This window comes from Salmo salar, chromosome ssa06 (genome assembly GCF_905237065.1).
Source record: "Salmo salar chromosome ssa06, Ssal_v3.1, whole genome shotgun sequence".
Classification (NCBI taxonomy): domain Eukaryota; kingdom Metazoa; phylum Chordata; class Actinopteri; order Salmoniformes; family Salmonidae; genus Salmo; species Salmo salar.
In genome coordinates, this window is record NC_059447.1 from 32928056 (window position 1) to 32942219 (window position 14164).

Consider the following 14164-nt stretch of genomic DNA (forward strand, 5'->3'; position numbering starts at 1 on the left):
ATGTTAGTTTGTATCCTGCAAGGTGCCATTAAACACTGAACATATCTTATATGTTCTGAATACTGTTGAATACTAAAGGACTAAACATTAAGTGCACTGTTAACGCATCTATTTTAGTTCTTCTAGTTGAGAACAGAGTGCTGTCTAAATACAATAATATTGTATAATTATATCATGCCTACTGGTACTTTTATTTTGCTGAGGTCACAACCACACTGTCAGGATGGCAAGGAAATGTATCATTTAACAGACTCTTTCCCAATGCTAGTATCTGAGGAGCAACTTGTTCATGGCACTTTCATTTTGATTACATAGTTAGCAGTAATAATGAGGTAACAACCACATGAGGAGCTCTTAAAGAAGAAAGGTAACTGGCAATAGCTGGCTTGTTTTTGTTTTTTTTTCTCCCATTTTTACAAGTATACGCTGAAACCACAGTAAAACCTAGTTTAAATGATCAATTTAACGTGTTAACACTCTTAGCAGTTTACACAGTTTATCTTGACAAGGCCTGGCAAGCAGGAGCCACTCATTAAACATGAGAGAGATTCCCCTTAAGTCATGCCGTGCCACCTCAGCTTGCTAGAAAAACTTTACACAATATATATATATATATATATATAAATATATATATATATATATATATATATATATATATATATATATATATATATATATATATATATATATATATATATTAAACACAGAAATGTGATACAGTAGATTTTTTCTGATGTTCTGTAAAAATGAACTGGAAATATAAAAATAACGGTATCATGAATAAAACAAAAAATAAGTAACTCATCTGAAATATTAGGTGCAAACTCTGCAATTCCACAACGAAACAAACCTTGAAGGACAAACAGAACAGCAACTGTAAAAAGAGCTCCTTCACACGAATGTTTCTAAAACTAATATTCTCTTTTTTCTTCCACTCAAAGTAGCAGCACAGTCACTTTCTCTCTCTCTCTCTGTTCACTTCACTTCACCTCTCCCTCTTTCCTCTCTCCCTCTGGTGTTTCCTCTTTCTTTCTCATCCTCCTGTGTTCCTCAGACTCGAGGTGAGCCCCCTCTCTTTCTCTCCTTTCTGGCTCCTCTTAACACTTGCCCCTCTTGTCGCGCTGTTGGAACTTCCTCAGTCTCCGGCCCCACAGGTCCTTCCAGGGGATGAGCAGGCTACCCTTGTCCGCCACCACGCCACTCTGCCCTGGGGAGTCGTCATCCGTGCCCAGCAGCAGGTATTTCCTGCCAAGCTTGATCTTGGGGCACTTGCAGGCCACGTCCTTGGCACGCACCCACAGGAGCTGGTCGCCGCGCCGGATGCGTTGTTCACCTTGCTTGTAGATGGAGATGATGTTCACGGTAAACTTCCACCACTCCCCTGCCTTGTCTCCTTTGAGGACGTGCACTTGGACAGCTGGATGACCAATGAGAAGAAGGAGTGAAGGGGGAATAAGAAAATGTCACAATAAAGCAAGCAACTCTTCACTATAAGAGATCCAGTTAAATGTTAATGTACAGTAAAACATAGATCATTTTAATAAAACACAGGGTAACTAAGCAGGCAATCCTTAGCAGCCTGTGGGTTTCTGTTCCTGGGGTCCAGACTGGCCTGGGGTGATCCCTCAGCTGTAAATGTCCTGTTTTACTATAGCTCCAATAACTGCTCCAATGTTTGAGTATGATTCAGGAATTGCTGACCCAGTGGGTGTGAATTGTTCCCCTGGTCGCTCCCCTCCCCTCAGCCATGACCCCTGACCTCTCCTTGTTGTGTTGGCTAGCATGCTCCGTAATACAGCAACAGTTGCCATAGTGCTCCACAGAGTAAAGACAATGGGTGCCCGCTGAGTACATTTGAATGAGCACCTCCCTGAGACTGGCTGTAATGTTTTACTGCTGTGGATGTATCCTTAGAAACGCTTTCCTTTCCTCAACTGACAAGCCTGGAGAAAAATAAGTGGCGGGTATACTGGTTTAAACTCAGAAAGTCCAACAGTGAAAGTGCAGCATTCAACCTTCACTAAGAAAATACCACATCTGTTTGAGGTAAAAGCTCTGAAGCAAAGCCATTCCTGTGCTTTTGATAGAATGGTCTTTCAGCTGTTAAACAGGACGCTGCACATCTTAAGAACCCTGGGCTAGAGAAACCTGGACCTGGTAGCCATTGAACCTTTCTCCCAAGAATTTGGCCCCTTAGAGCAGACAGAAATACAGACCCCCCCCCCTTACAGCAGCTCCCCTGCATGGATTTCTCTGTCACATAAATCTACCATTACTCCATTACTCTGATTGCAAAAACGCCTCAGTCATCGCAACAAGGGGGAAACAACTGAACTCACTGGGGTAGGAGCTAATCTGTGCTTGAGGTGAAGTGGTTTAGCTGGGAATGTGCTGTTAACCATTGGACTAAAGGAGGGGATGAACCAACCTTAATAGTTTCCACTCACAATTGTTTGAATTGTTTGAATTGACCCAATTTGGAAAACAATGTGTGGATGGTGTGAAATGTTTCAAACACACTAATAAATACACACACACACACACACACACACACACACACACACACACACACACACACACACACACACACACACACACACACACACACACACACACACACACACACACACAAATGCATACATGCACAAGCAGACACACGAGTGCACACATACACACATAGACACACACACACTTGTGTGTGGACTAATGTTAGAAAAACATAGGTGGCTGAAAATAGCACAGGAAGTATTTTTTTCTCCTTGTCTCTCTCTCTGAATGCCAACGCTCTCTATTGCGAGCAGCATCGATTGTCCCCCATAACAGCCTGGAACGTTCTAAGAGAACAGGAAGGGGGGCCCTGCTAGTGTGAGCAAATTGTACACAATTTCAGAAGAAAGGAGGCCTGTTGGGCTGAGTAGAGCACGCTCTCACAGTCCTGCCATTCATTAACAATGTGTCTCTGGGCTGGAGCCTACTCCTTCACCCAAACACATAAAGGGTGTGTGGGGGGGTGGAGTGGGCCACTATTTATCTTCCCAGCCACAGAGAGGCTTCCAGAAGAATCGGGATGTGTTCCGACCTCATGAGCTATCCGGGTTCTGCTCCCAGAGCCCCATCCAAGAGCAGCGTGAGAATCCAGCAGAGATAGCCCTCTTCTCTCTGGGTCGCTCTTACTGACCGACTGGCTAACGAGCTCCCCGGTGAATGGACCAGACTCAGCTCTCTGCTGTCTGACACCAACGCAGAACCCTCTGTCACTCTATGGGCTGCTCAGGAAATTGGTAGTTCTCTAAGCAGATAGTAAAATACTGTTATACTGCACTGAGATTCCAGCCCATGAGGGGAGCAAAGTATGTAGTACTAATCATGGATGTTAGCTGGAAAGACCAAGCAGCTCAGTCCTCAAACCTCTGCACATTGCTTCAGTCCTGCTCCTCATCCAATGAAGTCCAAAGCGCACATGGGGCTGGTGTTGAATTGAGCTCATGAATGGAGATCTAGGAAACGAAACTTTAGTTTTTCTGTTAGCAGACAATATGGTACATCAGTACTACTTGGACCATCTTAGCAGGGTAGCACAGAGGGAGGGAGTGAGAGAGAGAGGAAGAGGGAGAGAGAGGAAGAGGGAGAAAGAGAGGGGTTTAATAACACAATGGCAGCCAAGCCTCCCGCTGGGTCCCCTCTCTGAGCAGTGTGCTGGGGCTTGACCCACACACCGCCAACAAGGGGGCTCTAATCAAATTAGAGCGTGTTTAATTTCAATACTGAGGCCCCTGTCCCATCTGGTTATCAGCTGAGTGACTGATCTGGGCCCTGCTGCCCCCAGGGTGAGCTCACAGGGACCGCTGGGTGATGGGGCTGTGTGACCCTTCCTTTCACCGCTGGCCCTGAACGTCTGCAAAAGCTCTTTGATTCATTGTCCTCCCCGCTGGAGGGGTGTCAGCCCAGAATATAACCCTTTGTGGCTGCCGTCGCCGTAGCTACGGCCGCGATGGAAAACAAAAATGAATAAACACAACATATTTCTTTCTCTCCGGGGTGGCAATCCGCCAGCGTCGGCCTAATTTACCACCTGTTTGCACCCTGTGGAATGCTCCGAGCCGGCAGAGTGCACCACTGTGTTTAAACAGGGGGCCTCTTCCCGCGACCCCGGGAGGCCCGCAGCGCCACTCACACAGGGGGGTCGTGACCCCAAAGAACAGAGACACTGTGAACCCCCCAAAGGCCCAGGGACAGCCCTGAGAAATGAATTAGATTGAGGCAGAGGAAAATCCCCCTGAGGAATGGTCTCTCCATACAGCCCCAGCTCAGCCACAGGAGAATCATCTGCACTCAGCTGTTTTGATGAACTCTTGAAAAACCAACCTTCTGCTTTTCATGAATCAGTCTTGTGATTTATAGATTCGTCCGTTCTTTTCATGGATGACTAGCAAGATTAAATGAATGAAAATATGGATTCTGATGGCTGTTCAGTTTTCTGGTGAACTGAAACAAGGAGCTCACATTATTGTCTCTCTCTGTGTTGCACAAATTTGATTGAGAAAAGAAGAACATATGGCCATTTATGCATTGAAACTTTGTTAGTCTCTGATGTATCGCTCTGTTTGATTGATGAACTATGATTGATGATGAGGCTTTTGAACATGTGACAGCTATGAAGGGGAACAGTGTGGCCAATGTGTTTCATTAGAGAACACTGAACTAAGTATTAAAGGGATAGTTCACCCAAATAAAAATATGACACAGTGGTTTCCTTACCCTGTAAGCAGTCTATGGACAAGGTATCACAGCAATCCATGCTTTGGTTTAGTTGACTTGACTTGAATGGGATTTGTGCCACAAATGCTAAAACATTATCATGTGAACAGTGAAAGTAAAAAACAGTGCCAGGGAAGCTACATCAAAGCATGGATTGTAGTCATTCCTTGTCAATAGACTGCTTACAGGGTAAGGAAACCAATATGTCATTTTGTAATATGGGTGAACTATCCCCAAACCCTGATTATAGCAGATACGGTCTTGTATGAACAAATCTATTCTATCAATCAAAGGCTTAACAATTTGAACACCAATTTAATGGGTATAACTACAGAGGAATTGGTGACAAAAATATTCAATATGATATAGGCCTACTGTACAGTTAGGTCTCATGCCAGGAGTCTAAGAGATCTTGCATTGTATTTTATAAAGGAAACTTATGTGGCTATTTGGCTATAGGGAGTACGATCTGTTCTCAAATGCTGGCAGAGTGCTGGACGTGCCTCAGGGTTTGTGCTGCTGCTGCGGTTGGGGAGATTTGTACGGTGGTTAGCAGACATGAATCTGCTGATAGGAGATCTGCACCATAATACTACTGTGATTAATGGAATGGAAAACCCTCAGAGGCGAGGGAATCACTCTCCATATGGAGATATGGAGGCTACACAGTGGGACAGCACAATGAAACACTATATAGGAGGCCTATGATATGATCCATGGACTGTCCCTACTGCTACTACTGTCTCTCTTACATTACCCCCTACCCTTCTCATTCTTTTTGGTCTGTTTTTAGATCTAGAGGTGCTGTTTTTTGGTGCTGATTCAGAATATAATGATACAAGTCCAGCATCGTCAATCATCAAACTCAAATGTCCTTTTAGCTTCAAGTTACAGAAGTTATTTCATTTTGTCACGTCCTGGCCAGTATAAGGGTTAATTGTTATTGTAGTTTGGTCAGGACGTGGCAGAGGTTATTTGTTTTATGTGGTTCAGGGTGGTGTGTTAGTTAGGAGGGTGTTTGATTTATTATTTCCGGGTTTTGAGTTATGGTCTATGTTTATGTATTTCTATGTGTAGTCTAGTGAGTGTGTTTCTATGTTGAGTTAATTGGGGTGGACTTCCAATTGAAGGCAGCTGTTTGGTGTCGCCTTTGATTGGAAGTCCTATATTAGTTGGGTGTGTTTGTCTTGTATTTGTGGGAGATTGTTTTTTGCATTGCGTGTTTTTGTGAGCCTGCAAAACTGTCATTTGTCGTGCTTATTGTTTTCTTGTTTTTTTCGTGTTCAACGTTCGTTAATAAATTAAGAAAATGAACACCAACTCTGCTGCATATTGGTCCACCATTTCAGATGATGATTTCGCTATATCGTCCTCTGACGAAGAAAGCCGTGACACATTTGTGAAACCGTTCTAAAAAAGCAAGCTATGTAATACTTGTATTTGGCTTGAACGTGAATGTTTTCATATTATTCACTTACTGTAACGCTGTGATATCTACAGTGCATGTAATGGCACATTTGATCAGAAGTATTTCAGATGCAGATTAACTCCTGTGGAGTCATTGATGACAGAGTATATTTGTTGTGTGATTTGGCTAATTTTATTAATATGGGGCTTGCTGAAAATTCCTAAGGGCCAGCTCCAAGCCAGAGCCTCATGCTCCCAGGGTGCACCAGCCTTTCACCATGGAGCAATAAAACTGGACCCCACTGAGGCTGGCGGGCTGAGAGCAGGGATTGCCCTAGACCATGGACAGGGGCCAGAGGGAGATGGACAGGGCTTAGAGGGAGGTGGAAGGGGAGAGGAAATTGTCCGTTAGCTGTAATTGAGAGGGACAGTGAGAGGACACAGCGGGAGCTTGTTCTGCGGCCCTCTGAAGCTCAGAGCCCTCTCTTTATGAGGTACAACTCCCCTAAGACACACACACACTCACACACACACTCACACACACACATCCGTCAAGGTGGGAAAACAAATCCGAATAGTTCCAGCTAAAGCCTGGCAGAGCGGAGCTTTTCAGCTCTCCAAACCAACAGGGGGGCTGGCTCGTCCCACAACCTATCTCTGAGGACAGTTTCAGCTGGAGTGGAGGAACTGATATGAGCTCAAGATGTAGAGGTAAGAGTTGAATATTCCCTTTGTTTCTCTGCCCAGACACTGATGCCACTGATCTCTATCTTTGGTGATAAAAGAAGAGGCCCTGCGGTGACGATGCCCCCAGCAAACACTCTTCTCTCTGTCCAGCTCCCCCCACCTCCAGTGAATCTCACATAGTAATGAGTGTATGTCAGTGCAGGGATGTTAGGATATGTTAGACAGGTTTTGTGTGGCTAGCTTACAGATGATAGATAATAATATGTATATGTTTTCCATGCTAACTAATCAAAGTGTAAGTAGACTGGATTTATTTATTTTATTTTTATTTCACCTTAATTTAACCAGGTAGGCTAGTTGAGAACAAGTTCTCATTTGCAACTGCGACCTGGCCAAGATAAAGCAAAGCAGTGTGACACATACAACAACACAGAGTTACACATGGAATAAACAAACATACAGTCAAAAAACAAAAACAAAAAGTCTATATACAGAGAGTGCAAATGAGGTAAGATAAGGGAGTTAAAGCAATAAATAGGCCATGGTGGCGAAGTAATTACAATATAGCAATTAAACACTGGAATGGTAGATGAAGACACATCTGGATACATCTGTTAATGTGCTTTACACCGTCATTACCCAAACACAGTCGAAAGCTGTCTGGTTTTGTAACACAACGTTCAAGAAATATACATCTTTTTTTAATTCCATCATGTCTTATTTCCCAGAAAGCAGCACTCCTCAGTCTAATACTGGCTGGCCTATCCATCAGCGGGGTCCCCTGGGCTCAGTTCCGAGACCATTTCCCTTTGATGCAATGACTGTAATCCTGGGAGCGTGACTAAACCACAGAGAGGGGCTTGGGAGTGGGCATGCCTGTGATTAATAAATACATCTGACCCTTGACCTCTGGCCGACACCTGGGCATATAATTCCTGCACAGTGGACTCACCATAGTCTTTCTTGCAGTACTTCTTCATGTTGATCTTCAGCTTGCCCTTGGATGCCTTGCAGTGAGAATCACAGTCTGTGGAAGCGAGTGAAATAATGGGTGGATTAGGTTACAGCACAGCCAACATATCACAAACATCTAGATTTGAATTATTCTCTACCATGGTTTATGGACTGACCTCAATTATGTTATCTAATAAATGCCTTTTAGGTACATCCAAAGGTCTATACTCTACCCCACTGTAAGGGATTTAAAGCTTACATCTATTGCCAGGCCATTTTAGTGTATTTATGGTACACTGTCTCATGTTATGCTGTTATGGTGTCCCTGTGGAGCTGGTGGAGGCTTAAGGCTTCCACCAGCAAGGCATGCTTCGGTTCGGCTGGCGCCTAGTAGGCGAACCAAATGAGTGTGCTCACATACTCCCTTATAAGACCTTTGCTTGAAAAATGAGAAAAAGCGGAAATAGTACTGTTTGTCCATCTTGAGGCGCCGTAGCCAGTATACACTTCCTCAAAATAGTTTGAATAAATCTAAGATAACTCAAGAAATCTGTCATTTATTTGACGTTTTTGCCGAGAAGATCTTAGTCACACAATTTTACATCTAACTAAGATGTTTGCTACCGAACTTGCAATAGTCTCAAGAAAAAATGTGGCGTGTACGAACAGCCGGAATAAAAACCTTGCCGAAGACCAAAACAAACAAAAACATCACAAAATGTCATAATACACTGAGTGCACAAAAACTGATTGAAGTGGATTTAACAGGTGCCATCAATTAAGGATCATGGCTTTCACCTGGATTCAACTGGTCAGCCTATGGTTTTGTACACTCAGTATATATGCACAAACTGTTCGGAACAGTTTAGGATGGGAAGCATGCGGACGCCTTTACACAGATCCTATTGTCAGCTCACTCCCACTCTCTTCCTCCAACCTCTCCACACAGAATCTCTAGCCTGTCAGAGTCCTGGCATCCATTGTGTCAGCACTCAGGGTTGGGAAGGTCACTCACAAAAGGAGGTCACTGAGGGAAATTAGCTAGTAGCCTAACAAAAATTAGCAGGGGCCTAAACAGTATTGAACCCACTTGAGGCAAGAAAGAGAATACTCTCACGTTGGCCGGGGCCAATCTCTCTGTGGCCGATCTCTCTGTGGCCTCTGAGAGGAGCCTGTTACAAACCAGTGGCCAGAAAGAGCTCATAGTTATGATTAATTGCTTTCGGGTCTGGTGCTATCCCTTTGACACCAGGCTGTGTTGACCTGGGCTCGCAGGCGTGCCAAGAGGCTTTATCGATGTCCGCCGACCGTCGTGTTGTCAAGGTGCCAGGCACCTTTTGTAATGGGGGAGATGGGGCTGGGACGAGAGGCCAAACTGAAAATGGAAATCGTTTGTTCCCACTTTTCCACTGACTGACACAAATTGGAACCAGAACATCTCCTGGTTTTGCTCCCCCTCCCAGTGTAATAAGCCCCATGCTCTTTTATGGGGGGGGGGGGGGGTCGGCCAGGGGGAAAGGGGGAGCAGTTGGGAGAGAGGGGACCTTTCAGCTTGCCTGAATATGGACAAACTTCATTATTTCTTCTAGCCCTCTGTCCAGTCCTCCCCTTTCTTTCCCTTTATATTCTGTGTGAATGAGGTTGCCCGGGTAACAGCGGAGCGAGAAAAAAACGCACTCCCCCAAAAAGGCAGATTGGGGCGGAGGCAGGGGGATGGGGAGAAAGTGCATGTATGTGGAGAAAACATTTCTAGTGAAACGCCTGGCAGCTTTCGGGGTGGTGTAGAAATGAAAAAGGGAAGGGAAATCCCAAAGTAAAATAATTTGACGAGTCTATATCGACCACGCCTGATTTCCATTTAAATGTGGCTAGGGCGGGGGCCCATTTGTCTCCCCCTGGCCCCTGGAGGCCTTCATCGTACCTCCCTTTGATAGCTGGCATTGCCCATTAGCCCAGCAGCACAATCCCAGGACTGGCCATCACACCCACAGCTCTCATTAAGGCCCCGGCCCCCGCTGGGAGGACAAACGTCCCCTTTGTGTGGCCTCTCTAGCGGGGCCACCGCCATTCTCCAGGGTCCCTGGGGACCACACCACTCTTAATTTGGAGGGTGGTGTCTGTGTGGGCTTCCTGACAAGACTCCAAACCCCATTGCAGCTGGTCGCCAACGTATGTAGCAGGTTGACCATTCAGCTCAGTGAAATATGTGGAGCCACACTGTTAGTCCCATGTTAATGATCAAAAGTGACAGAACCTATATGTTTTAGATGCATGGCAATTTCCAATTTGTAAGTTGCTCTGGATAAGAGTGTCTGCTAAATGACGTAAATGTAGAGGAGTACTTCGGGATTTGGGCAATGAGGCCCTTTTTCTACTTCCCCAGAGTCAAATGATGTCTCTGTGTCCAGCAAGAAGGAAGTTAGAGGCAGTTTCGCGAGCCAATGCTAACTAGCATTAGAGCAATGACTGTAAATCTATGGGAATCGGCTGGCATACTAGTATCCATTTAAGTAGAAGTTGGACCAAAAACAAGTTGGCTTAGGCAACAGGTTTTCGAGACCAATACTTTGCTCCAGGTCTCTCTTTTTCTCCTCATACGCATGCCAGGGGATCTACCTCACAAGCTTGGACTGAGCAGTGACTGAAAGTATGAGCTAAATGTTACAGTGTTATGTCATTTCAAATCAGTGTTGCACTATAGCACGCAGACTCAGAGCTGTGCATTTCAACAATAGGGCTGTAAATAAGTGAGCAAGGGAAGGGTTCTCTTCCCTCTCAGCGCAGCAAGAGATGATTGGAAAACAAACTGGTGCAAATGAAGCATACAATCAAGATTATGGGCTGGAGGCTGAGTGGGAATACAGAATGGGAGGCTGGGGAGAGAGAGCTGACCAAAAACCTGGATTTAAATCTCCTGACACATAGACATCCCCTTAAATACTGCAATTATGAAGGTGACCCTGAAAATACTACAATTATGAAGGTGACCCTGAAAATACTACAATTATGAAGGTGACCCTGAAAATACTACAATTATGAAGGTGACCCTGAAAATACTACAATTATGAAGGTGACCCTGAAAATACTACATTTATGAAGGTGGCCCTGAAAATACTACAATTATGAAGGTGACCCTGAAAATACTACAATTATGAAGGTGACCCTGAAAATACTACATTTATGAAGGTGGCCCTGAACCCAAATAATATGTAGAAATAGAAAAACATAAAAAATAGAAACTGTGGAATGATATGAATTGTGCTCGTACTAAAATACAATACATTTGTTATTTTATGCTTTAGTAATTGCCATATCCTGTGGATACCACATGCCTCAACAGTGTCACAAACTCACCTAAGGGCTCTTCAGAGCTGGTATAGGTGGCGGTGGGCGATGCAACTGGAATCTCTGTAACAGAGAAACCAGTGCACAAACATAATGATATTTCACATCACTACTCAGTTTGACAGCTTCATATGTGGAAAAAAATAGCAAAGTTGTTAGAGCGTCTTAGTTCAATTTCCTGCTCGCCTTCCTTGGGGCTTAAATGAACCTCAGAGCATTGGTGATATACTCTCAGGTATGCCTTAATAGGTTGTCATGTTATTGATTGCTGATTAGGACACAGAGATTGTGCTCGGGATACACATTAATAGCCAGTTTCCCATTTGAGTTTCACTCTCTTGTATTCGTGGCCTGCTGTATTGTAAGGTACAGAGAGCCAGGGCCCCTGGCCTTGTTAAAATTGAAGTTGTCAGGAAGTTTGATATTACAAAAATGTAATATTAAGCTATTAAACCTAAAACATATTATCTCGAAAATATACGAGAAACCAAATATTTTCAGCTCAATTTTCAAGACCCCCATTTCCTCCATCTTTTTTACACTACATTTGTTACTTTCCCAACGAAATGAAGGAAATCCTATTCCAGTGGATTGATTTTATCGCTGTGGATCCTGGCCAAGCACACTGATTCCTTTTCCACAATGGCTTTGTTGAATTTCCAAATACAACTTTATCGGAAATGTCACCAATTGAAACGGCTGTATAAATGGTGGCCAATTGTAAATGTCTATGTGTCCCAGCCATCCGAGTTATCTTATCTGGTCATGCCAGCTGTGTTGGCGGTGCTAGCCACCCATTAGCCCATCTTGTGTATGAGGTGTTGTTTATTGCCGAGAGGCTGGAATCTGTGGATTGCTGATACTGCCAATAAACATATCAGTCATCATTACCCTGGACTGGCTGGGTGGATTTATAGGGAGATGGGCTGTTAACGGTGCTGCGACTCACAAGGCCATGTTAGCCTAGACATTATGCCCTGTTTACTTAAGCTCTGGTCTAACTGTAAAATATCCATCCAAAGTAATAAAGGAACAGGGGGAAATAACAAAATGGAATGAACTCAGGCCATGAATTCCTGCATAACAAGCATGGGTTTTGGTGCGATAGAGTACTTGTCAGCGACTACTCCTATTGATGGGGCCAGTGTTGTTACTAGCTGGGCTATGGTTGGGCTGACTTGTGTGGTCTGTCTGAGGACATTTCTCTTAGTACTGAGGCAAGTCATACTTATGCAGGGGGCGATAGGAGAGCGGCTCTGCTGGTAGCCCTTGGCACAGCGGTTGCAGGTGATGCCGGTCACACCGTCCTTGCAGGGACACTGGCCGGTGGTTTGGTTGCAGGTCTTGCCGGCTGCGCCAACTGGATGACAATCACACGCTGTCAGGAGGAAAGAGCAGGAGAAAACACAGATGAGATGACATCAACAAAATGTAGATGAAATCTGTTAGGTCTTCACTAGTATTGGTTTAAAACCAATTAGGCATAAGGCATCCTTTTCAATTCACTCTGCCTCTCGTTCCTCCAATGTTGACTCTCTGAACTTCAAAGTAAGCTTTGAACAAGCTTAAAGTGACTCACAGGCCACCACAGACCACAGATGGGGACTGGGACCTCAAACAAGTTACAATTACTCCCTTTTTACTTAATGATTGTAGGCCTTGCCATCAGGCATGAGTATTGAGGAACAGTACATTACATTATCAAATAATATCATATTTAGAATTCACTGCACAGTTCCTCTGCCTGGTCTGTTAGCACTTTGAGACCGTGTGTGTGTGTGTGTGTGTGTGTGTGTGTGTGTGTGTGTGTGTGTGTGTGTGTGTGTGTGTGTGTGTGTGTGTGTGTGTGTGTGTGTGTGTGTGTGTGTGTGTGTGTGTGCGTGTGTGTGTGTGTGTGTGTGTGTGTGTGTGTGTGTGTGTGTGTGTGTGTGTGTGCGTGCGTGCGTGCGTCCGTGCGTGCGTGCGTGCGTCCGTGCGTGCGTGCGTGCGTGAGATGTGTGTGTGCTTGTGAGCCGTGTGTGTGTGTGACCTGTCTTTGTGTTCTCTCTGTGGAGCGTTGTGATCCACGGAGGGCAGAGCAGAGCCTGTGCGCCTCTCAGATTGAGTTTACAATCTAAAGCTTTTTGGCAAAGAGCTCCTCGCAAATATATCCTGAATAATGTTCCCCATTAATGGGAGAGTGGAACACACTTCAAAGCCGTCTGTTTAAGTTGTTAGTCGGGAGGATCGCACATTAAATGTGAGAATTTAGTTTTGTGCATGTGCTCTGCCAAACGTTTACCATAAAGCCTGTGTTTGAAGTTGAAGCCCAGCTCTCTCCATTAGAGTTGTATGTGTTTTATGTAGCTGAAGAGTCATTTGAAAATAGCTTCAAGTGGTCCGACAGAGGCTGGACTTGGGTGTTATTAGCTGGGATTCAATGGGTTTCATGAAAATTAGAAGTCACTTGTTAAATAAAAAAAAACTTAAACTTTTCTGTCCTCTTTCTACTCAATTTGCAGTATAAGTACATTTTGTCAAGTTTGTTTGACACATTTTATTGAGGTATAATAAAATCAGCATACAATAATCCTGCCAAAAAAAACAAAAAAATGAATGAAAAGTCATGTTTCTAATCAAGTCCTCCATCTTTCCCAGACAGAATGTTATTGTGGTTCTTACGTCAGGAATAAAATAAATATGCCCATTAATTTAGAAACAGGATTTTAAACTGTACGGTACATGGACTGAAACTGTAGGCTTGCTCTTGCTTTCTGTTGATTTCATGGGCATTATCTTCTAAAGCATTTCCAAATGACTTTTTCATGCAGGGTGGGGCCCAAGAAAATAATACATGAGGTCACTATTGTCCCTCCCGATGGCATGTGGGTAACATTCATGTGTATTCTAAAGATTTGTGTCTATTTCTTAAGGGGTTAAGGGATTGTATTTGAAAGCCACATTAAAATAACTCTTGTTTTTGTATTTCTTTATATTACTTCTAGAGATGCCACTAACCACACATCACAATAGA

General features: G+C 44.1%; 1 protein-coding gene across 1 annotated transcript in view; it reads right to left on the reverse strand.

Moving 5' to 3' along the window:
* Window positions 1-691: 691 nt before the first annotated feature.
* The window catches only part of LOC106607062 (netrin-1), a 43481-nt gene continuing 30008 nt past the window's right edge, over window positions 692-14164 (reverse strand). The window contains 4 exon segments of the mRNA XM_014203636.2: window positions 692-1417; window positions 7805-7879; window positions 11161-11214; window positions 12380-12529. Of these exon segments, the coding sequence (XP_014059111.2) occupies window positions 1098-1417; window positions 7805-7879; window positions 11161-11214; window positions 12380-12529 (599 nt within the window). The 3' untranslated portion in view covers window positions 692-1097.